Source organism: Hyperolius riggenbachi, chromosome 7, assembly GCF_040937935.1.
Source record: "Hyperolius riggenbachi isolate aHypRig1 chromosome 7, aHypRig1.pri, whole genome shotgun sequence".
NCBI classification, from domain to species: Eukaryota; Metazoa; Chordata; class Amphibia; order Anura; family Hyperoliidae; genus Hyperolius; species Hyperolius riggenbachi.
This window is the reverse complement of record NC_090652.1, coordinates 1578415-1605333: the sequence shown is the minus strand read 5'-3', so window position 1 is coordinate 1605333 and position 26919 is coordinate 1578415. Positions and strand designations below refer to the sequence as shown.

The following is a 26919-nucleotide window of genomic DNA, read 5'->3' as shown; positions in this document are numbered from 1 at the left end:
GTAGAGATGAGCTAAATCCCAAATTTCCTCAAATCCGAATCCCCCCCAAAAAAATCAAAATTTTCTCAAATCTAACTAATCCTGTACACAAGAACTGTGTAATTTGTGTAAGAATAGTAGTTCGAGCGAGAATAGTATATTCTAACTAACTACTTATTCTTACAAAAATCAAAAAAATTCTTATGTATAGGATTTGTTCGAGAAAACTGAGATTTTTTGGGATTCAGATTTGAGGAAATTTGGGATTTGTCCCATCTCTATTCCAAATAAAACAGGCCTGTTTTTGCCAATCCATCAGATTTCACCTGTTATATTCCCGTATGTATTTAGAGAATGAAAAAGAAAAGCTATTTTCCGGGGGTATGTTTTGTTTAGGTGTTTAAGGATCATCGCTGGACTGAATGTGGGCATATATCCCGTGCCCATGGCGATCCCTCTGATAGATAACGTGGGTATACACCCTGTGCCCTTGGCCATCCCTCTAATGGGTAACATGGGTATACATCCCATGCCCATGGCCATCCCTCTGATGGGTAACGTGGGTATACATTCCGTGCCCATGGTCATCCCTCTGATGGGTAATGTGGGTATACATCCCATGCCCATGGCCATCCCTCTGATGGGTAACGTGGGTATACATTCCGTGCCCATAGTCATCCCTCTGATGGGTGACATGGGTATACATTCCGTGCCCATGGTCATCCCTCTGATGGGTAACGTGGGTATACATCCCGTGCCCATGGCCATCCCTCTGATCTGAATCAGCAAAATAAGAAAATACAGCCAATACAATCAACTACCATAAACAAGAGTGCGCAATATAAGGGAAGCAAAGACAAAAAATAAGTCTTAAAAGCATAGAAGAGAATTTTATGTCATTAAGAAATATTGGCCAGAAGTCACTCAGAAAATGGCCATGTAAATAAGTTAAATAGATAAAGGCAAAGTGCTCACAGCATAGAAAATAATAGCCACAAAGTGCTGGCAGTGTAAGGTGTCCCAGAAACTAGGCGTTGGATCTACCGCCATCCAACCAAGCAAGGTGCTTTGTAGTTACAGTGATAACCTATTAATCACTCTCCTATCAAGTCCTCCTATCACGCTCCCCTTCACCCGAGGCTTTCCAATAACCTGCGGAGCTTTGGGGGAGCAATAGCAGCTGCAATTAGTACCAACGTTATGAGGTAAGTGGTTTCTCTGACTCCTCCTAGTATTTGGTTTAAGTATTACATTCACACACAATGATGTTCTTGAGTTGAAAGCTCTGAGTTTTACAGAACGTCCGTACAAAAATACGTGTTGCCGCATATCTACGCGTGCAGAATGCGGCAACGTGTATTTTTGTGCACGTTGCGGTCCGCAACAGCGCTAATTGCAGTAGGGAATGCATCCAATAATACGCATGGCGGCCGGCAGACTGGTGAGTTGTCAAAAACGAAACTAAGTGACAATGGGGGACCGGAGGATTCCAGAGCGGCGCTGCCCCGGTGCAATTCACTTTTTCTCCTGAGTTTTCTCCTAGGAGATAATTTTACACTTTCTCATAAAATGCTTTTTATCCACCAGCAAGCAAGACAGCATTTTAAATCATTTTGCTAGTACTTTTTCACCTGTATTTGGTAATATTTCAATTGCAAAATGCTAAAAAGGTATTTGGATGAGAAGATGAAAAACTGGTTCTAACTCGAGAAAAGGAGAATTGAAAGAGGCCCAGAGTGTCAGTGTGCGTGTAGGAATTGTGGTTCTTAACACTCAGTCACTCAGTCACTGTGCAATAATGCAGTTTACTTCCATTGAGGCTCATTCCCAGACCCCAGCATGTTACCCCAAGTATGTACAGTATGAGGTATTACTCTATAAATACACTGACCGTAAACAGGGCCGGATTTGTACTTTCCAGTGCCCTAGGCCTGCTGTCGCCCAAAAAAAAATCTATGCATCTCTTTTGAATGCTGAATGTACATATGGTGGTGTGCTCTAACATATTGGCAGTATACAAGAACAAAGTCTGAAGAAGGCTTATATTAGCAGAAAGCTCACTCTTTTTCTTTTAAGCCAATAAATGGTATCAGCCTGATTCAAAACTCTCTGCTTTCACTGATGGCTAAGATGGTACAATGCTGTAATGCTACAGGAAAGCAGAAGGATACCAATTCATACACACTAGCATAGAGGTAGTAACAGCTCAGGTGTCCTTTAAAGTGACAGTTTAGCAATGAAAGGGAAGCAAACAGCATTTTTATTGCTGCAGTTCTCATAAATGGTAGGAGCTGAAGGACAGAAAATGAGTCAGGAAAGAGTTAACTGAAGCAGGGAAGAGATCACTGCTAGCTAGGAAAAAAAAGAGAAACAGTCATAAATTAGGGTTAGAAAGTAATTAACAACTGCTGGGGTCAGTGTCACAGCTGTAAAAGAGGTGAAGAAACTAGCAGAGCTCACTGATGTCTGTGAATGCCTGCATTAAAACTCAGCGGAACTTAGTTCTATCTGCTTTGTAATGTTAATCTCTGGTAGTTCTCACATCGATCTGTATGTCCATCATACAGAGGAATGGATTATCAGGTGACAGTTATGATTGATCCTGATTGTTTTAACACATCAGGAAGTGAGAGGTGCAGGGATTGGGGAACTCTGGAATTCAGCTATTAGTGCAGAGCAGGGCGCTGGCTGGCTGTGCTGTGGGGACCAGAAGAGATGATTTACTTTGACATATGACCTCTTCTCTCTCCAAGTCATGCCGCCCTTCTTATCTTATCTGATTTTATCGCCCTAGGCCAAGGCCTTTTTGGCCTTCCCAGAAATCCGGCCCTGATCGTAAACTAGCTGCAGTGTGTGCTGATCCCTGTTTTAAAATGTGCTTCTAAAATGTTCCCACTGCTTTTGAAAAATGTCCTCTTCCACATTCATCTCTATAATGTTTCTCTACATCCATGAATCTATCTATGTAGATCTGGATCATATAGTGACACTCTGAGAAGACGTAAACATTTATAAGCAGTAGCGGAACCTAGCAGTAGTATGAGCAGCGATGCCTGGGAGAGCGTAGGTGTCCCCAGCTGCTCATCGCTGGAGCCTGGCAGGTGAGTAAAGGCTGCTGCACACAGGGGGGGACACAGCCCAGCATGCCACAAAGGGGATCCGGCTGCCTGACCCCCAAAATGCGCCCCCCACATGAAAAAACGCCTGGTCCTTAAAGGAGTTATCAGCCTTTTATAGGTAAAATAAGGGCTACTTACCCGGGGCTTCGTCCAGCCCCAAGCTCCCGGCATGTCCCGTCGCTGCTGCTGCTTCCCGGTCCCCGGTGATGACGTCAGGCCGACCTGGAGGTCGGCCTGTAATGCGCCTGCTGATAACTCCTTTAAGGGGGGGGGGGGGGGGTAGGCAGCTGGACCTCAAATGGTTAAAAAATGGGGACATTTTGTAGATATCAAAGCAGCTAAAAACATTCTAAAAACATTTGTGAAAAAGAGGACCCTTTAGTTTGAATCATTCAGCTCAGGCGACACAATAGACAGTCTGAGGGCTCTTTTTCCACTCGCAATCGCCTAATGCAAACACAAGTGCCAGCGAATGCGATTTTGCATTTATCTTTTAACACTGAAGCACAATCGCAGGTAAAATCACCCCAAAAAGCGATTGCACTTTACAGAAAATCAAATTGCAATCGTGAAAAATACTTTTCATGATTCCCATTTTAAACTAGCAATCCTAGTAATTTAACAATCTCCAGCACTTTGTGATTTAAAGCAAAATCGCTCTCAGTGGAAAATGGCCCCTAAGGCCCTAACACATCAAAGAGCATTTTGCGGGTCGCTTTCGTTTTTTTTTTGTTTTAAATGCCTCCATTGACTTAAATTAAAATTGCGGTAAATTCGATTATATTTTTCGAAAAAACACGATCCCAGCAATGTTGCCGCGATTTTAAAGGGAACCAGAGAGGAAGCACCCTTGTGTATTTTACCATGTATATCAGTGGGAACATTAGAGAAAACACTTACCATGCTCTCTGTTTCCTCCTCACTGCTAAAAGTGTCTGTTAACAGCAGTCACAAGAATCCCAGACTGAGCAATTAAATCTGGCTTTGCTGGGAATGATTATTGCTGAGTCATTATAGCAAAGCCACAAGGGGGCAGGCTTGGGCTTGAAATAACACCACAGAAGACAGACTTAGCTATAATCTTTCTGTAGCAAAGCTAGACGGAGCAGCCTGACTTCTCAGTCGGGGGTTCTTATCAGAGGTAATAACAGTCAGATTACACAGAGAACAAAGAAACAAAGGGCAGATTAGGTGTTTACTGTCATGTTCCCACTGATTTATAAGGTAAAATACAAGAGGGTGCTTCATCTCTGGTTCTCTTTAATGTAAGTCAATTGAGGTGCTTTTTTAAAAAACAAAATTGACCCACGACACAATTTTTGGTGTGCAAGGAGCCTTACTGAGGTCCTTCTGATCTGAGAGTAGTGGAACATTGGAAGAATTTAAGCTACAGAACAAAAAGCAGCTACAAACTGGTGAAGCTCCAGACTAGAGTCTGACCAGAGATTCAGGATATCACAAGGATATATTTGTGGCTAGTGCTTCAAGATTAGAGATGAGCTGAATCCCAAATTTCCTCAAATCCAAATCCCCCCCAAAAAATATAAATTTTCTCAAATCTAACTAATCCTGTACATAAGAACTGTGTGATTTGTGTAAGAATAGTAGTTCGAGCGAGAATAGTATATTCTAACTAACTACTTATTCCCACAAGGATCAAACAATTCTTATGTACAGGATTTGGTCGAGAAAATTGAGATTTTTTTGGGACTCTGATATGAGGAAATTTGGTATTTGTCCCATCTCTTTTCCAAATGAAACAGGCCTGTTTTTGCCAATCCATTAGATTTCACCTGTTATAATCCCGTATGTATTTAGAGAATGAAAGAGAAAAGCTATTTTCGGGGGTATGTTTTGTTTAGGTGTTTAAGGATCATCGCTGGACTGAATGTGGGCATATATCCCGTGCCCATGGCGATCCCTCTGATGGATAACGTGGGTATACACCCTGTGCCCTTCCCTCTGATGGGTAAAGTGGGTATACATCCCGTGCCCATGGCCATCCCTCTAATGGGTAACGTGGGTATACATCCCGTGCCCATGGCCATCCCTCTGATGGGTAACGTGGGTATACATCCCGTGCCCATGGCCATCCCTCTGATTGGTAACGTGGGTATACATCCCTTGCCCATGGCCATCCCTCTGATGGGTAAAGTGGGTATACATCCCTTGCCCATGGTCATCCCTCTGATGGGTAACGTGGGTATACATCCCATGCCCATGGCCATCCCTCTGATGTGTAACGTGGGTATACATCCCGTGCCCATGGCCATCCCTCTGATGGGTGACATGGGTATACATTCCGTGCCCATGGCCATCCCTCTGATGGGTAACGTGGGTATACATCCCGTGCCCATGGCCATCCCTCTGATCTGAATCAGCAAAATAAGAAAATACAGCCAATACAATCAACTACCATAAACAAGAGTACTCAATATAAGAGAAGCAAAGACAAAAAATAAGTCTTAAAAGCGTAGAAGAGAATTTTATGTCATTAAGAAATATTGGCCAGAAGTCACTCAGAAAATGGCCATGTAAATAAGTTAAATAGATAAAGGCAAAGTGCTCACAGCATAGAAAATAATAGCCACAAAGTGCTGGCAGTGTAAGGTGTCCCAGAAACTAGGCGTTGGATCTACCGCCATCCAACCAAGCAAGGTGCTTTGTAGTTACAGTGATAACCTATTAATCACTCTCCTATCAAGTCCTCCTATCACGCTCCCCTTCACGCGAGGCTTTCCAATAACCTGCGGAGCTTTGGGGGAGCAATAGCAGCTGCAATTAGTACCAACGTTATGAGGTAAGTGGTTTCTCGGATTCCTCCTAGTATTTGGTTTAAGTATTACATTCACACACAATGATGTTCTTGGGCAAAGAGCAAGAAACCCTGAAGAGTTGAAAGCTCTGAGTTTTACAGAAGGTCCGGTCTAGGTCTGTGCTTTTGGTTGGCTTGGAAGAGCCGGTGGTGTCTCAGATATTGCCACGGACCATCACAGATGTAAGGAGCAACCACTCAGCCTCCGCCATAAGGCCTGATATGGGCATAGTGTCCGAAAGTCAAGGAGAGCAAGGCGCCCCCTGGTGTTCTTTGTTATCTGGAGATCATGGAGCCACTGTGGGATTTGTTTGAGGAGTTGGTGACCCCGCTAAGCTGAGAGAAGCCGCTGCAAGATTCCAGGCTAGACATGGACCCCCTGGAGAAAGAACAAAGATCAGGAGATAATCAAAGGTGGCAACAAGACTGAAACTGTCCCTAAAGGTCCGTACACATGTCGGACTGCAGGCAACGACGGGTCTGTCGTCACCTCCCGCTGGGCGGGCGTTCCAGCGACAGTCCGGCGTGTGTACAGTCTGTCGGCGGACTGATACGGCTGTTTCTGAACAATCCGCCGGGCGGATCGCTCAGAAACAGCCGTATCAGTCCGCTGACAGACTGTACACACGCCGGACTGTCTGCTGAAAACCCGCCCAGCGGGAGGTGACGACAGACCCGTCGTTGCCTGCAGTCCGACGTGTGTACGGACCTTTAAGAACCACAACGACCAAAAACTCTAAAGTGTAATATACATATTCCTAATGTCTGGAGACACTGTAGTTGGCTAATCACAATCCTCATCTAAAAAGGAGGCATGTGATTGGCTCCCAGCTGGTGGTGAACATCACAACCTAAGTAGGTTCAGGCCATCCCATCTTAGAACGATCCATCATCTCAGGAAGAATCTCACGATTAGCCAGCAGGACAATCAGTACAAAAAGCTTGTGTGTAACATGGCAGCCACCGTAGTGTTCTCATTACAGGCACCATTTTATAAACTCTGCTTAAAGGAGAACTGTAGTGAGAGGTATATGGAGGCTGCCATATTGATATCCTTTTAAGCAATACCAGTTGCCTGGCAGCCCTGCTGATTTCTTTGGCTGCTGTAGTGTCTGAATCACACACCAGAAACAAGCATGCAGCTAATCTTGTCAAATCTGATAATAATGTCAGAAACACCTGATCTGCTGCATGCTTGTTAAGGGGCTAGGTCAAAAAGTATCAGTGGCAGAGGATCAGCAAGGCTGCCAGGCAACTGGTATTGTTTAAAAAGGAAATAAATACGGCAGCCTCCATATACCTTTCACTTCAGTTCTCCTTTAAAGGGAACCTAAACTGTGTAGGATATGGATTTTTCCTTTTAAAATATTACCAGTTGCCTGACTCTCCTGCTGATCCCGTGTCTCTAATACATTTAGCCACAGCCCCTGAACAAGCATGCAGATCAGGTGCTCTGACTGAAGTCAGACTGGATTAGCTGCATGCTTGTTTCAGGGTGTGATTCAGACACTACTGCAGCCAAAGAGATCAGCAGGACTGCCAGGCAACTGGTATTGTTTAAAAGGAAACTTCCATATCCCTCTCAGTTTTGGTTCCATTTAACCACTTCGTCCTCCTTGACGTAGTTATATGTCAAGGAGAACATGTGCACTCCCACGGCCGATCGCGCGTGTGCACGCACGCTCCCAGTCCACGGATCGATAGCCCAGGAATCAATTAATCGGGCCATGGTGCCCGATCACTGATTCCTCTCCCCCGCAGAAAAAGTGACAGCTTCTCTCGGAAGCTTCGCTTTTTCTGACTCCTATGTCCCTCTAAGCGTACATTGTACACTTAGAGTGACGTCATGTAAACAAACTCAAGGTTGCCATCTTGTGGCCAAAAAGTAAAACTACATCTAAATGTAAAACACAATATATAAATATATAAATATATAGAGATGGATGCAAAACGGAAAAAATGCTCTTTTATTTCTAAATAAAATATCGTCGTCATACATTGTGATAGGGACATAATTTAAACAATGAAATAACCGGGACATATGGGCAAATACAATACGTGGGTTTTAATTATGGAGGCATGTATTATTTTAAAACTATAATGGCCGAAAACTGAGAAATAACGAATTTTTTCCGTTTTTTTCTTATTCTTACTGTTAAAATGCATTTACAGTAAGGTAGCTCTTAGCAAAATGTACCCGCCAAAGAAAGCCTAATTGGTGGCGGAAAAAACAAGATATAGATCAGTGCATTGTGATAAGTAGTGATAAAGTTATAGGCTAATGAATGGGAGGTGAACATTGCTCAGATGCATAAAGTGAAAACGACTGAGGGCTTAAAGAGACACTGAAGCGAGACTAAATCTCGCTTCAGGTCTTATATATAGCAGGGGCACGTGTGCCCCTGCTAAAACGCCGCTATCCCGCGGCTAAACGGGGGTCCCTTCACCCCCAACCCACCCCCCGCAAAAGATGGTCGGCAAGTTGGTCGTGGGGATTGTCTTCCTGGAGGCAGGGCTAACGGCTGCAGCCCTGCCTCCAGTCGCGTCTATCAGCGGCGCATCGCCGCCTCTCCCCCGCCCCTCTCAGTGAAGGAAGACTGAGAGGGGCGGGGGAGAGGCGGAGATACGCGCTGACAGACGTGCGTGGGGCAGGGCTGCGGCGGTTAGCCCTGCCCCAATGCGGAAGCGCTCCCCCGCTGCACGGAGGGGGTTTGGGGGACAGGGACCCCCGTTAAGCCGCGCTATAGCGGCGTTTTAGCAGGGGCACGCATGCCCCTGCTAGCTATGAGGTCTGAAGCGAGATCTATTCTCGCTTCAGACTCTCTTTAAGTAGTTAATGTTATTACATTTCACAAGTTTGCTATTGATATTCAAGGCATTTTTAAGGCGACTTCTTCTAACCTCGGTTTTGCGGTAAAAAGAAGCTGATCTCACCTGAAGTCCTCTGATGCCAGGACCTCGAAGTAATACATGACTTTACACTTATTACTGCAGCCCTGAAGCGAGGCCAGAACATCGTCCACTCGGGCTATGCTGGTGCCAGACGAGGAGCTGTGCATCTTCCACTGCAGGATGTAGAAGCCAGGCCAGCGGGTCACGTGAGAGCCCTGTGAGGACAAGGAGAGAAGGTCACCCTCGTATCGCTCCACAAACTGGATCTTCTGTGGACTCTGTGCTGTAGATAGCGGTACGGAGAGCCCAGAGAGCACATGGTAACCCAGAACTACTCACACATCACCAGGGGCTTGAGGGGACCAAAAACCCTCTTACTAAAGAAAACTACATTCAGAATATTTTTTCTTGGGAGTGTGGCCTGTGTACAGGGCGGAGTTTAGGGCACCTGAACACCCGTGCCTACAGGCCTTCGAGTTGTAAATCCAGCCTGACTCCACATACTGGAACTTCTGTGAACTCGGTGCTGCAGATAGAGGTATGGTGGGCACATGGTAACTTAGAACAACTCAAATTTCACCAGGGGCTTAAAGTGAACCTAAAGCCGATCAAAAACAATGATATTAACTCACCTGGGGCTCCCCTCAGCCCCCTGCAGCCGATCGGTGCCCTCGCAGCCCCGCTCCGATGCTCCTGGACCCGCCGGCGAACACTTCCGGTTTGGCCGTCACCGGCCGACAGGCATGGGAACGCGAGTGATTGTTCGCGTTCCCAGCCTGTATATCTTCCCCTATGCTGCTATGCTACTAAGGAGCCGCAATAGCAGCATAGGGGGCGATATACAGGCTGGGAACGCGAACAATCACTCGCGTTCCCATGCCTGTCGGCCGGTGACGGCGAAACCGGAAGTGTTCGCCGGCGGGTCCGGAGGCATCGGAGCGGAGCTGCGAGGGCAGCGATCGGCTGCAGGGGGCTGAGGGAAGCCCCAGGTGAGTTAATCTCATTTTTTTTGATCGGCTTTAGGTTCACTTTAGGGGGGCAAAAACCATCTTACTAAAGAAAACTACACTAAATATACGGTGAATTTGCCTTCTTAATACAGAAGGCATTTGCAATTATTCAACTTTACATGAGCAAGTGAGATCTCCCAGGATGCACCACTGCTGAATATGCAAATCACTCAATGATATCCCTAGAAGATGGACAGTTGGTGAGCTCCACCCCTTGACCCTTATGTATAATGTGCGATACGCAAGCACATCAGAAATACATAGACTGCACCGGCTTCGCATATGCGTTGCTCAGCAGTTTGTCATTGTGGCGCACTCTTGTCTGCTTTCCTGTCCGAATGCAGCACGGTCTCACTCAGCGTCAGTGAATGGGATCCGAGTCGTATCTTACGGCAGTGCAGACGTCGTTTGTTTCTTTATAAAGCGCACCCATCTGCGTTGCATAGTGTGAACAAGTAACAGAGAGGTGGGCACAAGACTATTGGGAGGGTTGATGGGACGCTGCCCGGCTATATAAATCTGGTTACTCATACTGCTGATGAAGGGGAAGCACGGACATTACACTGAATGACCCCCGATGTCCTGGCAGAATTGGCCGTCACTGATTCTGACTTGTATGATTTCTCATGGCGCCGGCAGCACCGATCAGCCAGCCGGCCTGGTGCCGGTAGTCCAGGCTGGGGGAGTACTCGAGGCAATGGCAGCACCGATCAGTAGAGCTTGCCTGCCAGGTGCCGGCAGTCCAGGTTGGGGGAATACTCGAGTCACCAGCAGCAACGATCAGCCAGCGGCCCAGTGCCGGCAGGCCAGGCTGGGGGGAATTTCGACAAGCCGTGGAACAGGATATTGGTAGCATGAATGTGCAAATGACACATCTCCAGATATTCCATGATCATGTCAGTATAGTAGACCAAAACTTTAAACCAACGCTCCCAACATCTGGAACTCAGGCCTCAAAGAAGTGAAGTTGTTTATAGTATAAAGTGTTCCTAATAAAGTGCTCCGTGATTATATACCGAGTGACCTGTATTACTTCAGTGCTTTATTCATTTCAGGCTCAGTCTCACCACAGTACATTCATTCCACCTGATCAGTGACGGACCTGGATGCTCTCGCCTTCCCTGCAGACCAGAGGAGCCTCCACCCAGCTGTAGTCCACACCCAGACTCCAGTTCTTGTCAATCAGCTGGACATTGTTGCTGGAGCATGTGGCGGGGGTAACGGAACAAGAGTCCTTCTGATGGCTCAGCGGTGCCCTCTTGGAGTGGAAGAGGCTGAACACCACATCCCCGCGGAGGACATCAAAGTCCCATGTGATGACTGACTCCACCTCCAGGATCTCTGCCGATATCTGCAGGAAGAAGACGTAACATGAAGACCTGAAGACAGAAGATTGCTCTGGCATGGATACATGGGATGGGAATACATTCTGCACCGGCTAAGGAGACCACGCCAAGAAGGTCTGTCTAGAGCTGCTCTGGCATGGATTGCGTGTTCCTGGGGATACATTCTGCACAGGCCACAAGGGGACCAGCCAAGAAGGTCTGTGGAGGATCAAGAACTGCTCTGGCATGGAGTTGAATAAGCATAATGGGTGTCTGTATCACACAGGGGCAATGGCAATGGGTTTATATTATTTTGGCGGGTGACATGGTTGCTCTCCTATCCTTCAGCCACTACAGCCCATTATAGCAGTGATGTAAGAGAGAGTTTGTAGCTCCTTGAGTGGCTTGTTGGATGCCCATATCTCTGTTCCCTTTATCTTAAATAAAAAAAAAAAAAAACCGAGAGCCCAATATGGTTTAGTAATTCAGAACAATGGTAGGTAAATATAAAAAACACAATGGTTATACTCACAAACAGAGGTCGCCAATCAGGCAACCACTGGAAAGGCTGGTGGGGAGCATTAGAACCTGACCCCACTCAGGTTTAGGAAGTCGCTCTCTGTAGACAGGAAGATACACCCCTCCACCCAGACAGGATACACCCCTCCATCAAGGGTGGACAAAACTGATTGTAGGTAAGTATACAGAGGCGCCAGTAAGAATAAAACCGTTAAAAAAAAAACCGTTTAAAAGGGGGAAGTATGGTGGCCACGCTACAGACCCCATTTTGCATTCTCCAAATATATTCCCTGATGAAGCAGGACCACAACCTGCGAAACGCATTGCACCTTTGGAGTATCTAATTAAAGCTACTGTGATTTATAGTAACGTTTCACTGTCTGCTTTTTCTACGAGGGCGGTAAGTCCACCATACTTCCCCCTTTTAAACGTTTTTTAAAACTGTTTTATTCTTACTGGTTGTTCTTACTGGCGCCTCTGTATACCTCCCTTTATCTGAAGGTTATCTGAGCCCCAGCTGCTCCCAGTCCAGATTTGAAGTTGCCTGCTGGTATGAGTTGATTAATCCTAATGAGGGAACCTTCACAAATTGGTGGGTTGGCTTAATTTGAGAATGCTGCGTCATTTTTGGAGATGTAAGCTCCTCCATTTTATTGTGGAAGTGCGAGCGTTGAGTGCATGGATTAATATTAACTTACATGTGATTTGGCCACACCCCTTTACACTTCCATTTCCCCTATATGGGTGAAACGCGTAAAATTAGAATATTGTACAAAGCCCATTTATTTTAGTAATTCAACTTACAAAGTGAAACTAATCTATGGAATAGGAACCCTTTGCAGGTGTTTTGGGTGAATGAGCTGATTAGAGGCTGACACTCTAAGCCGAGAATATTGAACAGGTTCACAATATTCTAATGGGCTGAGATTCTGATTTTGGGGTTCCCATAAGCGGTAAGCCATAATCATCAAATTATAACAAATAAAGGCTTGAAATATCTTGCTTTGCATGTAATGATTCTATTTCATATATTAGTTCCACCTTTTACACCGAATGACTGAAATAAGTGAACTTTTGCACGATATTCTAATTTTTCGAGTTTCCCCCCTATATGGTCTGTGTAGGAGGAGCTCAGTGATCTTGGATGTTTGGGCACAATCTTCAGACTCATACAGTGTAAAACAACCCTTACAGTGAGAAAAGGAGCAGAGCCTAGTTCTATGTAGGATTGGGACTATCCACACACGTTTCTCTCATCAAGTCACATCAGGGCACTTCAAAAGGGAATAACACAAATTAATAAAACACATACCTCCCAACTTTTTGAGATGAGAAAGAGGGACACTTAAGCCATGCCTCTGCCACACCCCTGACCACACCCTGGCCACACCCCTAGTCACGCATACCATAAAGATTTCATAAGAAAAATATGTTGTTTTATAATTCAAACCACCCTGGTCCTTTCTATCCTGGTTCATTTTCCTTCATAGTAACATTTTACAATTAGTTATATATTAATTCAAAGGATGGGAATAAAGTTTAGAGTCAATCAAACACATTTTTAGTAGAGAAATATATATATGTACATAGAAAGAGGGACAAAGTCATGAAAGAGGGACAAATGAGGAGGAAAGAGGGACAGGGGGACAGGGCTCTGAAAGAGGGACAGTTGGGAGCTATGAAAATATACTGTATTCTTGATGAGGGACTGGAGATGTCAGATCTCCAGAAATATACATGAGTTAGGCCTGGACACTCCCGAGCAAGTAACGAAATTATCCACACACATTATCCCTATCCTCCTCCTCCTCCTCATAACAACCCAGGGGAGGTAAAATATCACCACAATACACAGAAAGGCCATAGAATAAAAAGGAACATACAAGCACACAGTACAGCACAATTACTGCATACACTGTACATGAAGTGACAATAAAACAAAATGGCTGACTAGAGAGGGCGGAGTCACACACCTCATGCGGGGCCCCCTTGTAGATACAGGTGGAGTGATAAATGGTCTCTGTCCACAGCCGGATGTGATCGGAGGTCTCGTTGTCATCATCGGATTGATACAGGGATTTGGGGACGAGCCCCCCTTCCGGAATGTTACACTGCAGGGGAGACAGGATGTCGCGTTATCATCCCACAGACTCATCACCATATTATCAGACGCTGACATTCCTCTCAGGGGCTTATCATAGGCAGAAAATGGGAAATAAAATCATCAGATGCAAGAATACTACTCCCTCTGTATAAATCACTTGTGAGGTCACATCTGGAGTATGGGACAATGCTGGGGGAGGGGACATGATGCAGGGGGAGGGGACATGATGCAGGGGGAGGGGCACCACACACCACTCTCTCTGTATAAATCACTTGTGAGGCCACATCTGGAGTATGGGATAATGCAGGGGGGGAGAAGACACATAATGCGGGGGGCCACTACTCCCTCTGTATAAATCCCATGTGAGGCAGCATTCGCCGTATGGGAAGGTGTGTGTGTGTATGGGGGGTGGGGGAGGGGGCAGAATTCTCCCTCTGTATAAACACCTGGTGAGGCCACATCTGGAGTATGGGATAATGCTGGGGGAGGGGACATGATGCAGGGGGAGGGGCACACACTACTCCCTCTGTATAAATCCCATGTGAGGCAGCATTTGCAGTATGGGGTAGTGTGTGTGTGTGGAGGGGGGAGGGACAGAATTCTCCCTCTGTATAAATACCATGTGAGGCCACATCTGGGATACAGTTTGGGGCGCTGCACTGTAGGAAGGACACTAACATCCTAGAATGGAGACAAAGACGGGGAACTACATTTACCAGATGGATGAAAGGTCTCACTAGGGTCTCGTTCACATTGCTGTTTTTTGCTAGCGATTTTAGAAATTGCTGTAAAAGCGCTTGTGCAAGGATTTCCTATGAGAGTGTTTACATGAGCGTTTCGTTTTTATTAAAATCGCAAACGTGCTGCCTGTATCATTTTCTGAGCATTTTGGCTCAATGACAGCGCTTGAAAAAGTGCTTTGTATATCTATTTCCCCGGCGCTTTTATGAATAAATGCATTGTATTTATTCATTTCCGGCTAACAGAGTTCACTTACTAACGTCAGGAAGTGAAAAAAATCATCGCTGAGCAAAAGCACTTAGAAAATCGCCTACAAAAGTGCTGGGAAAAGTGCTGTAAAAATCACAGTATAAATCGCTCAGCGCTCACGATTTATAATGCGAGCAAAGCTTGAGAGCAGATCAGAGTCTTGCCTGGAGACTCCTTCCTGTTTTACATACTGGGCGGAGCCGGGACTCAAACCCTGGTCAATGGCTCAATCCCCACTGCAAAGGCAACAGCCTTACCAGCACAATGTCCAGGTGATCAACAGAAACAACATCCAGTCTACCACGATGCACTGGGAGAAGAAGGCTGCATGGCTATATAATAGCCTAGGCTGTGACATCCCTGGGAGGGAGGGGCTATATACAGCAATGTACAGATATAGGAAATGTTTCTGATGCTGCCACCAGGAGGCATTACTTCTGCTGTATGTCATTGTGGTGACTCTGTAAGCAAAGTTTTATTTTGTGACACAGGTTTGTATTAAAGCCCATAGACTTTGTACAGCGCCACGGTATATGCTGGTGCTTTATAAACCAATAATAAGAATAATAGACTTGAACTCCATCGCGCAGCAAAGCTATTATAGTTCAATTAATACTGGAGAGATTTCTGCTTAAACAAATATAAGTATACCGGCATCCAGCTAGCTTTGGTTCTGAACAGAATGGAAAGTGATTGGAGACATTCAAAGTGTTTTCTTACTGTCTGTACCCCAGGCTGAGATATACCCTCACTTCCTGTCCCTGGGATATCCCCGGAACATTGTGGCTCTTACAGTAGTCACGAGGACAGGAAATGACGGACTCCAATAAAAGCTAGTCAGGAATTCTATCTCCTCCCACAGTACACAAATTATTTCTCCTCCCACAGGACAAAAATTCTGTCTCCTCCCACAGTACAGAAATTATTTCTCCTCCCACAGTACAGAAATTATTTCTCCTCCCACAGTACAGAAATTATTTCTCCTCCCACAGTACAGAAATTCTGTCTCCTCCCACAGTACACAAATTATTTCTCCTCCCACCGGACAAAAATTCTGTCTCCTCCCACAGTACAGAAATTATTTCTCCTCCCACAGTACAGAAATTATTTCTCCTCCCACAGGACAGAAATTCTGTCTGCTCCCACAGGACAGAAATCCTGGCTTCTTCCACAGAACAGAAAGGTTGTATGAAGAGTCTTCCCTCCTAGAGAGATGCTGTATCTCCACTTCCTGTCTGTCAATAAAGACGACATGCCTACCATACACTCTCCTCCGAGGAAGTCTGGAATGATCTCTTTATCCACGTAGTCTGAGATCCCGCCGAGACCCTGGTAGTTGTTGCCACTGTAGATCAGGAACTTCTTCCTGGAGTTCTCATTGATGAACGGACTGATCTGGAACATAAAACCGACCTTAGTGTCATAGATTCCAATGATAAAACAATAACCACCAACAGAAAAGCCATCAGACTGTTCTAAAAAAAGTGATAATATAACTGCCTAAAATCCATTGATTCTGCCAAATGCCTCCATTAGTCAACTAGTCACAGGCAGGGAGTGTCATGCCTCTGAGCCAATCAAAATGGTCTGGTTAGCACTGCAGTACTTTACAGAGTACATAGTCAAGTCACTGACTGTCCTCAGAGGCGCTCACAATCTAATCCTACCGTAGGCATAGTCTAATGTCCTACCATATTATTATTATTATTATTATTGTTATGTATTTATATAGCACTGACATCTTCTGCAGCACTTTACAGAGTACATAGACATGTCACTGACTGTCCTCAGAGGAGCTCACACTCCTCCCACTCACCAGTGTCCAGAGTACGGGGAAGACACGTGGGGCCCGGACAATGAGAAGTCTCCCCAGGGTTTCTGGGTAATTGGCTTCCACCACCTCTATTATCCGAAGTAAGGCCTTCACACCAGGCCTCCAGAGATGCCTCATGTTCAGCCCCTCCAGGTCCACCAGGCAGGTCCAGGATCTGTAACGGGAAAGGTGAAATTATTGTTTATTCACCTTAATACTCTGCAAGATGGATAACATTAGTTCTACACACATCTAAAGGTGCCACTAACAGTACAATATTTCCCTCAAATGCAATCACTGGATCAGATTTGCAAGATCGAAAGTAATCAGAAGGTAATTATTAGGATTGTTCCTATGAACAGGTCAATTATGGCACTTTCTCATTTCAGATACAATCATAAAATCCAACATTCCAATCGACAAAATTCGGTATTACAATCGACCAGTAAGGAAGATGCATGGAGCGCTGGAATTCAGGCTGTGTGTGCAGCAAAGCAGGGCAGCTTCGGAGCAGGAGAGATGATTTATTTTGACATGTGGCCGCCTATCTCTCAAGTCCTGCAACTCCTCTGCTCATTTGCCCTTCTACTTTGCCTTTGTGGCCTTGGGCACTGAAAAAGCACGCTTATCTCTGGTGGTCGGCTGTAGTGATGAAGATTACGTGGTCACGCTTATCTCTGGTGGTCGGCTGTAGTGATGAAGACCACGTGGTCACGTTTATCTCTGGTGGTCGGCTGTAGTGATGAAGACCACGTGGTCATGTTTATCTCTGCTGGTCGGCCGTAGTGATGAAGACCACGTGGTCACGCTTATCTCTGGTGGTCGGCCGTAGTGATGAAGACCACGTGGCAGAGGCGTAGCAATAGGGGTTGCAGAGGTAGCGACCGCATCGGGGCCCTTGGGCCAGAGGGGCCCCGAAGGGCCCTCCCTCAAGTACAGTATTAGCTCTCTATTGGTCCTGTGCTCATAATAATCACTTCTATAGATACTTTGAACAGTGGTAATCATTAACAAACTGTTCCCCATCCCCTTCTTGCACCTCTGACACTGTAGTTGCCATTGGCAGATTTTGGTATGCCGTATCAATTGTTATATATAGAGTGCTTGGGGGGCCCCATTGTAAAACTTGCATCGGGGCCCACAGCTCCTTAGCTACACCACTGCCACGTGGTCACGTTTATCTTTGGTGGCCGGCTGTAGTGATGAAGACCATGTGGTCACGTTTATCTCTACTGGTCGGCCGTAGTGATGAAGACCACGTGGTCACGTTTATCTTTGGTGGTCGGCCGTAGTGATGAAGACCACGTGGTGACGCTTATCTCTGGTGGCCGGCTGTAGAGATGAAGACCACATGGTCACGTTTATCTTTGGTGGTCGGCCGTAGTGATGAAGACCACGTGGCCACGTTTATCTCTGGTGGCCGGCTGTAGTGATAAAGACCACGTGGCCACGTTTATCTCTGGTGGCCGGCCGGAATGTGAACTTTACTGACAGGAGACACTGCAGAATATGAACGGGAATGTTGGTCACAAAATACGGGAGAGTAACCGTAACAAGAATGTGAAAACGAAATCACAAATCCTTTCCAAGAAAAAGGCAGATTTATTTGAGACCGGCGGACGGGAACCTGGAGCAAAACTCATGCGCTTTTCCCAAACAGCCAATCAGATTCCAGCTAGCGATCAAAAGACAATTTCTGTCCATTCTGTGGAGCTTTGCTCCAGTTTTCTGATAAATCTGCCTGATACAATCGTTCTGATAAATGTCATCTTTACAATGAACAGAAGCCATGGTGGCTGAGAAGAGTCGCTGAGCCCCACTGACCTGATTGGTGTGCCGAACTGCTTCGTATTCTCCTCACATCTCCTCTGCCCCTCCTCACTGATGGCGAGGACCTGTCACCACACACAATACAGTAACAATTACACCAAGCACATACAATACATGAGATATAGCGCCGCCCTGCTGCATAAGTGGCAGATGCATCTCCTATTTATATCCAATTTCTGTTTAGTTGTACATTTTGTATGTATTATTGATATAATTAATCATCCATAATAATCTATGCCTTAAAAAGGGTGAAACTTTGGTTCAGTTAAGGTTACCAACTTTCCTTTTTTTTTTTTTCAAAATAAAATAAGATTATTATAAAGGAAAAAAAAAATCTACAAATACCCCAACAATTTGAGATAACAAAGAGGAACAACTTTAAAACAGACCCCTAGTCATGCCCCAGCCCCCCCTCCCACCATACCCCTAGTCTCACCCCCACCACACCCCTAGTGACGTGGCCCCCACCACACCCCTAGTCCTGCGGCCCCCACACCTCTAGTCACGCCCCCACCATGCCCCTAGTCCTGCGGCCCCACCACAACCCTAGTCACGCCCCCTCAAACCCCTAGTGACGTGGCCCCCACCACACCCCTAGTCCTGCGGCCCCACCACTCCCCTAGTCACGCCCCCACCACACCCCTAGTCACGCCCCCACCACAACCCTAGTCACGCCCCCCACTACGCCCCTAGTCATGCGGCCCCCACCACACCCCTAGTCTCGCTCCCACCACACCCCTAGTCTAACCCCACCACGCCCCTAGTCATGCGGCCCCCACCACACCCCTAGTCTCGCTCCCACCACACCTCTAGTCATGCTCCCACCACACCCCTAGTCTCTCCCCCACCACGCCCCTAGTCTCGCCCCCACCACGCCCCTAGTCATGTGGCCCCCACCACACCCCTAGTCTCGCCCCCACCACACCCCTAGTCGCGCCCCCACCACACCCCTAGCCATGCCCCCACCACACCTCTAGTCAGGCATACCATAAAGAATTAATGAGGAAATGTGGCATTTGGGGAACACGGCACCCGGAACAAGCATATAACAAACCAGTGAGGTCAGAACACCTGGCCTGCATATTTGGGGGGCAAAGGATCAGCATGGCGGACAGGGGTCAGGTATGGCGGCCTCCATATTCCTGTCACTACAAGTCCCCGACCAGGCTGGGGACCTATCACTGTCATATCAGGGACAATCCTGGCATCAGCTACTTACATGACGCAAGATGGCTTCCTCTCCCACCGCCTTCAGCAGGCCCTTGGTGTCCACCTGGCCCAGACGCAGGATGTAGAGCGGGCGGCCATCTTTACAGACAAGAGCGACAGCATGAGATAGAGACAATACAGAGCAGCGCTTCTCAGTCTTATTACAGCATAAATAACGATATAAGGAAAGGTATTTCCACAGACACGGCACTCTAAGATAAGGTCCAGTAAATCCGACTAGCTGATGATATAACATGATAAAATATGAATGAACTCCACCCAACACTGACATCCCGAGTACAGCTGGAGTCCAGCGGAGGGATGCCAAAAGCAGAAGTTCGGGAGCCAAGCTTGTCCAACGGAAATGTTTTCATTTTATTAATTGTCATTTGGAAAATTATCATTTTAAATTTGTAAATTATCGTTTTGAAATGTGTTTTCTTAGAAATGCATCATTTTTTTTTTTTACACGTTATTTGCAGTGAAGGGAGGAGGGTTTAAAGTTATTTTGCAATTTCAGCTTCACCCAGCGCCCTTTTTTCCTGGCGCCCTTGTTTAATGTATGCCGGGGGAGGGAGTCACTCGCTAGATGCTGAACGAGCCGTAATTTACAACCCAAAAACAACCAACTCAAGAAGAATGATGTGTGGCCAGAAGACAGAGGCAGCATTGTAAGGCCAGAACTGTGTGTACGACTTTACACATTTACATGAGATGTATTTGCATCTTATACGGTTCATGTCTCATTATATAGAGATGTGACTTGTGTCCTCCTGTCTATGGCGGATCCCACGTTATGCAAATCCTACAAGACACTCAAATCAAGACAACGGCCCCATCCCCAGTGAGGGGAGTCCACAGACCTATCCACCTGTTATCTCTCCAGCTTCCAATACTCACCACAAACAACTAAATGATCATAGTGATGGGCCGAATATCAAATTTTGGGTTCACGATTTCCGAATGCGAAATTCCACAAAAATTTGCAAATCTGGCAAATCTCCATAGACTTCAATGAGCAGGAGAATTTTAAAGCCTACAAAGACTTTCTGGCCACAAAAGTGATGGAAAAGTAGTTTCAAGGGGCCTAACACCTGGAGGGGGGCATGCCGGAGTGGGATACACGCCAAAAGTCTCACCAAAAATTACGTAGTTGTCACAGAGTCGTGTTTTAATCGGTAAAGGGCAGAAATCATATTACATTCCTAAATCTGTGAAATACATCCAGTATCTGTACATGTCGATCAGCTAGTGTAAGGGTTATGCCTGCTTCACACTGACAGAAGAAACGCACTGAGGACACAGAACAGAGGCCTAGCTAACGCTTTCCCTATGTGCAGCACACTCTCCCTGCTCTCACTAACACTGCAGCCACAGAATAAATCCAATATGGCTGCCATCCTGGCATTTTTACAGGGGGGTGGGGTGTCCAGGAGGGGGTGCTAGCTGATTGGCTGCCATGTGTCTGCTGACTGTGAGATAAGGGGTCAAAGTTTAGCTCAATGATGATGTATAGGGGGTAACTGAATCTACCACTGTATCCAAATACTTCTGATTCTGATGTATTCGCCTGCGGTGGTGAATGCGAATACACAATCTTCACTGCAAATTAGTCGCCTGGCGAATACTTCGTCCTATCTCTAAACATAATATCAATTATACCCCTAAAGTAGGGATGGTCGGAAATGCCAATTTCCGATTCCGCGGTAAATCCGCATTCCGCCATTGCCAAATACCGATTCCGCTTTCCGCTACCAATTTCCGCATTCCAATGCGGAATTTCCGCCGGAAATCGCGGAAATTCCGCCCGACTTTAACATCGATTTTCTCAAAAACTATAAGGTCTTTTTGAAAACTTTTTTTTGCATCTTGTTCAGGAGATTCTGCTTAATAAACCCTGAAAATTTGGTGTTTCTAGGACTTACGCGGGCTTTGCTAGTAACCGCTAAAGTCGGCGGATTTTTACTGTAATGTAAATGCAGAAAATAGGGAGATACGGATTTTCTGCATTTTACATTACAGTAAAAATCCGCCGACTTTAGCAGTTAATAGCAAATTCCCCTTAAGTCCTAGAAATACCAAATTTTCAGGGTTTATTAAGCAGAATCTCCTGAACAAGATGCAAAAAAAAGTTTTCAAAAAGACCTTATAGTTTTTGAGAAAATCGAAGTTAAAGTCGGGCGGAATTTCCGCGATTTCCGGCGGAAATTTCCGCGATTTCCGGCGGAAATCCGCCTAACACACTTGCATTACCGATTTCCGCATTCCGATGCGGAAATGCAATTTCCGATCGGAATTTCGGAAATTGCATTTCCGTGGAATCCGAATGAGCATCCCTACCCTAAAGAGAGTCTGAAGCCGTATTAAAAACGAGTTTTTACCTCTATTTAGATTAAGGATGATAGTGAGGGGTAAAATGATGCATTCCCGCGGCAGAACGAGAGTTTTATAACCCCCAAAACTGGGGATCGCTTCCTGGTAGAGGCAGAGCTTTGTGCAGTAGCTCTGCCTCTCCTCGCATCAATCCCCGCTGATCTCCGCCTGTCCCCGCCCCTCTCAGTCTTCTTTCACTGAGAGGGGTGGGGAGAGATGGAGATCAGCGGTGGATTGACGCGAGGAGAGGTGGAGCTACAGCGCTAAGCTCTGCCTCCCTGGGCAGCAAAATCCATGACTTTGAAAGTCGTGGATTTTTGCCATAGGATTTGAGGTGATAAAACCCTCGTTCTGCCATGGGAATGGTTCCAGATGCCCGGTGGGTAGTAAAAAAATGTAAGGAATAGGAGGGATGTACAACTTATTCACCGATATCTGCTCTGTAGGGTCTAAGATCATGATGGCCACACTTGTTTTGGGCCCCCAGACTGTGAGAGGCACCAGGGGGAGGAGTGTGAGATGGGCCCCCAGGCTGTGAGGGTCACTAGGGGGAGGCAAGGGAAGGAGTGTGACCATTGAAGGGGGGGGGGGGGGGCAAAGTTTTACTGGGAGGCCCCCATAGTTTTTAGTTATGCCCCATACTCTGTATTGTCTGGTATACCGCTCAAGTAGACACTGACACAATATCGGAAAATGGAAAATGTCACTGCAGCCAAGACACATATTTCTAGGAATGATTAGAGAGACCAGCCGGGGGGCGGAGAGGTGAAGGCACAGAGGTGTGTGGGTACCGTTGCCGCAGGTCAGGTGTACTGTAAGGCCTGATGTACTGACCTTTATCATGGTAATGCCAGCCTCCCGCGTAGTACTCCTCCAGGATGGAAGGCGGGTGCCATGTTTGGAGGATATAGTCCACCTGGTACTGCTTCCGCCAGGACAGAGACAGGCACAGCATCTCCCGGGCTTTCTCCATGTTGAAGTCCCGCGCTCGCAGGAAGCGGAGGATGTGCGCATCTTTAGGAATCTGCAGGAAGAGGAGACAATGAAGGCTGCACACACCCTTATATGATATCAATGTTTGCTGCGTTTCTCCTTCATACAATCACATGGGAACCCTGGCAAAGAAAGAACGGGCGATTTTCTACCGACCGGGGAACTGGTACCACAAACGGCGACAAGAATGGTGGCTCCTAAGTTAGGATGGGACCTTTATTGACCCGATAAGGGCAGGTCCATTGCTCACCAACACAGGTTGAATCGATTGTATGGTCATTTGGGAGACTGTACCGTAAATGGCAACGTTCAGTTTGGATATATGAAGGAAGACAGGTGGTGTCTATGAGGTTCTGGCCTCAGTTTCGATATAATTATTGATGTATAAAGTGCCAACATATGCCGTGGTGATGTACAAGGTAATAAAGAAACATGTCGTACATAATACAGACAATGGAGTACACCAAATATAGACACCGGTACAAAATAAAGCATTGCTACTGCTAGACACAGGAATTACAGGGACAAAAGTAACGCAATTAATAAAATGTTTAACAAATTGCAAGACACAAAGGGTGAGAGAGCCTTGCCCTTGCAGCTTACAATGTAAAGGAATTGGGGGAGGGGCAAGCGGTGGGGAAGTATACAATATTTATACCTACATTGTGTGTTTGGGTTATCTAGCAGGAGTACAACTTGGCCAGAGGTTGCAGACAGAGAGAATGGCCTAATAAGAGGATATGCTTATTGAAAAAAGTGAGTTTTGAGGTAACGTTTAAAGATTTCAAAGTTTAGAGGGGTGAAGCACGTGAGAAGTCTTGTATACATGAATGTGAGAAGGTAATTGTAGAAGAGGATAGAAGAAGCTCGTGTGCAGATCTGAGATTGCGATCGGGTTTGTATCTGGATATTAGTGAGGAGATGTCCCGGGGAGAGAGATTGTGGAGAGCTTTGTAGGTTAGGGTTAGGAGTGTATACTGGATCCCATGGGTAATGTGCAACCAGTGAAGAGCTTGGCAGAGAAGAGCAGCAGAGGAGGAGCGGTAAGAGAGATGAATGAGACGAAGATATATGGAGGAAGATGAGAGCGGTGGTGCGCATGAAGTTCTGGCTTCTCACCTTGCCTTTGTGTGTTTCCTTCAGCCACTGTCGGAGATGGATCAGGGCGCTCTCCTGCATGGGGGTCAGCTGTCCCAAATATCGCTCTATGTACTCCGCCTCCAGTTTGATGCCTGCTTAGGGGAAAGATCAGAGTAGTCAGTGATAAGACATGGAGAGGGATCGGTGAGGCATGGAGAGGGATCGGTGAGGTATGGAGAGGGATCGGTGAGGTATGGAGAGGGATCGGTGAGGTATGGAGAGGGATCGGTGAGGTATGAAGAGGGATCGGTGAGACATGGAGAGGGATCGGTGAGACATGGAGAGGGATCGGTGAGGCATGGAGAGGGATCGGTGAGGTATGGAGAGGGATCGGTGAGGTATGGAGAGGGATCGGTGAGGCATGGAGAGGGATCCGTGAGGCATGGAGAGGGATCCGTGAGGCATGGAGAGGGATCGGTGAGGCATGGAGAGGGATCGGTGAGGCATGGAGAGGGATTGGTGAGGCATGGAGAGGGATCGTGAGGCATGGAGAGAGATCGGTGTCGGTGAGGCACGGAGAGCGATCGGTGAGACACGGAGAGGGATCGGTGAGGCATGGAGAGGAATCGGTGAGGTATGGAGAGGAATCGGTGAGGTATGGAGAGGGATTGGTGAGACATGGAGAGGGATCGGTGAGGCATGGAGAGAGATCGGTGAGACAGTCATGGAGAGGGATCGGTGAGGCATGGAGAGGGATCGGTGAGGCATGGAGAGGGATCGGTGAGGCATGGAGAGGGATCGGTGAGGTATGGAGAGGGATCGGTGAGGCATGGAGAGGGATCGGTGAGGCATGGAGAGGGATCGGTGAGGCATGGAGAAGGATCGGTGAGACATGGAGAGGGATCGGTGAGGCATGGAGAGGGATCGGTGAGGCATGGAGAGGGATCGGTGAGGCATGAGGAGGGTTCAGTGAGGCATGGAGAGAAATCGGTGAGACATGGAGAGGGATCGGTGAGGCATGGAGAGAGATCGGTGAGGCATGGAGAGAGATCGGTGTGGCATGGAGAGGGATCGGTGAGGCATGGAGAGAGATCGGTGAGGCATGAAGAGGGATCGGTGAGGCATGAGGAGGGTTCAGTGAGGCATGGAGAGGGATCGGTGAGGCATGGAGAGGGATCGGTGAGGCATGGGGAGAGATCGGTGAGGCATGGGGAGGGTTCAGTGAGCCATGGAGAGAGATCGGTGAGGCATGGAGAGGGATCGGTGAGGCATGGAGAGGGATTGGTGAGGCATGATGAGGAGGGATCAGTGAGACATGGAGAGGTGTTTGGAGAGGCTGGTGATGGTGGAATGTAAAGCAATCAGTTATTCTCACACTAGACGAGCTACAAAAAGAGCCCATTCCCTGGTATGCTGGTACCGGATGCCTACACCGCCTCCTGCGATTTGTCAGTATAACGCTCTGGGCAGGTCTTCCCATTCACATGTATGGAATAACGGAGCGCATTACCCAACATCATTATGTCCAGAGGTCGGCAGGGAAGAAAGTACATCCTCCGCTATGCAGGTTTGTGATGTGTGTGGAGAATAATGTTGTGTATTACATGCTGTGCTATTTGGAAGGAGAAGTCTTAGAAAGTGTTCAAACCACAAACTTTCATGATTCTAAAGGTGGCCATGAATGGTACAATTTTTTCATCCAATCTTACCAATTCTATGTAGTATAAGGGAACTGCCTAAATTATCCTTTCAGTATATTCACTTAATTTACCCTTATACTACTTAGAAATGGTAAGATTGGATGAAAAAATTGTACCATGTATGGCCACCATAAAGATAAAGTAAGTGTGACCTTGTGTGGCCCCCGCCTTCAGCTTTATAGTTTATTTACTACTGGCTGATGACCCGCCCGGCATTGCCCGATTATTTATTTGGCTGGTGTTGGCTCCACCCATTTTTTCTAATTCTAACACACAATTACTCAATTAACTAGTTAGTGAGCTTTGCGGTCTTTGGCATTGGTAATTTGCATTGAAATAAAATAAATCTGATTGGCTGTTTTTGGCTCCGCCCCCTTTTCTGAATTTGAACTCCAGTGACCCAATGACCAACTGTACCAAGTTTGAGGCTTGTGCCATTAACAGTACAAGAATGGCAGCAATTTTAATATTCCCCTTGAAAATCAACAGGTGAATTCTGATTGGCTTTTATAAGCTCCACCCACCTTTCTGAATATTAATGCCAGTCACCCAGAGACCAACTGTGCAAAGTTTGAGAACCCGGCCATTAAAAGTGTAAGAATGGCTGCAGTTTACATTTCCCAGTGAAATTTGTGTTTGTCTCCGCCCACTTTTTGGTTATGGGAATAAAAAGTATCCTATACTTTATTCCAGGTAATGTACTATGTGTGTGCCAAATTTCATTCACATCCGTTCAGCCGTTGTTGCTGCGTGATCGAGTAACAAACATCCAAACATCCGAACTTTCCCATTAGTGAGATGGATTCTGTGCGAGGATGGATGCTTAGCCTATACATGTTCCTGGACTCACCGTCAGTCTCTGTCCCGTTGCCCCCGGCTTCCCCTCTCCCCAGCCCCAGCATACACAGTTCCTGCTGGTCCGTCCGCGAGCCGTCAGCAGGGCAGGGGGGTGCTCCAGAAATAGGGGGGTGCCAATCCGATCCATCGGGGGTCCATTTTGGGATGTGGGTGATTCCCTGAGATATCAGTTCATTCAGGTAGAATTCGATGACCTCCTTTCCCTGCAATGAAGAACATCAGCTGAGCAGAGCCTTATTAGCAATAATTCAGGTGCTCCGCCCATCTCGTGTACTGCATGGAGGCTGCATATCAGGGGTGCTGGGGGAGG

At 46.7% G+C, this 26919-nt stretch overlaps 1 protein-coding gene across 3 annotated transcripts in view; it reads right to left on the bottom strand.

The window, feature by feature from the left end:
* Positions 1-5563: 5563 nt before the first annotated feature.
* The window catches only part of SEC14L5 (SEC14 like lipid binding 5), a 171096-nt gene continuing 149740 nt past the window's right edge, over positions 5564-26919 (bottom strand). For all 3 annotated transcript variants that reach the window (XM_068243465.1, XM_068243467.1, XM_068243466.1), the window contains 11 exons: positions 26602-26812; positions 24091-24203; positions 22813-23002; positions 19616-19704; positions 18391-18461; positions 16570-16741; positions 16014-16148; positions 13633-13770; positions 10918-11166; positions 8848-9020; positions 5564-6292 (listed from right to left, as the gene is read on the bottom strand). In XM_068243465.1, the coding sequence (XP_068099566.1) occupies positions 6190-6292; positions 8848-9020; positions 10918-11166; positions 13633-13770; positions 16014-16148; positions 16570-16741; positions 18391-18461; positions 19616-19704; positions 22813-23002; positions 24091-24203; positions 26602-26812 (1644 nt within the window). In that variant the 3' untranslated portion in view covers positions 5564-6189. The remainder of the gene's footprint in view (positions 6293-8847; positions 9021-10917; positions 11167-13632; positions 13771-16013; positions 16149-16569; positions 16742-18390; positions 18462-19615; positions 19705-22812; positions 23003-24090; positions 24204-26601; positions 26813-26919) is intronic.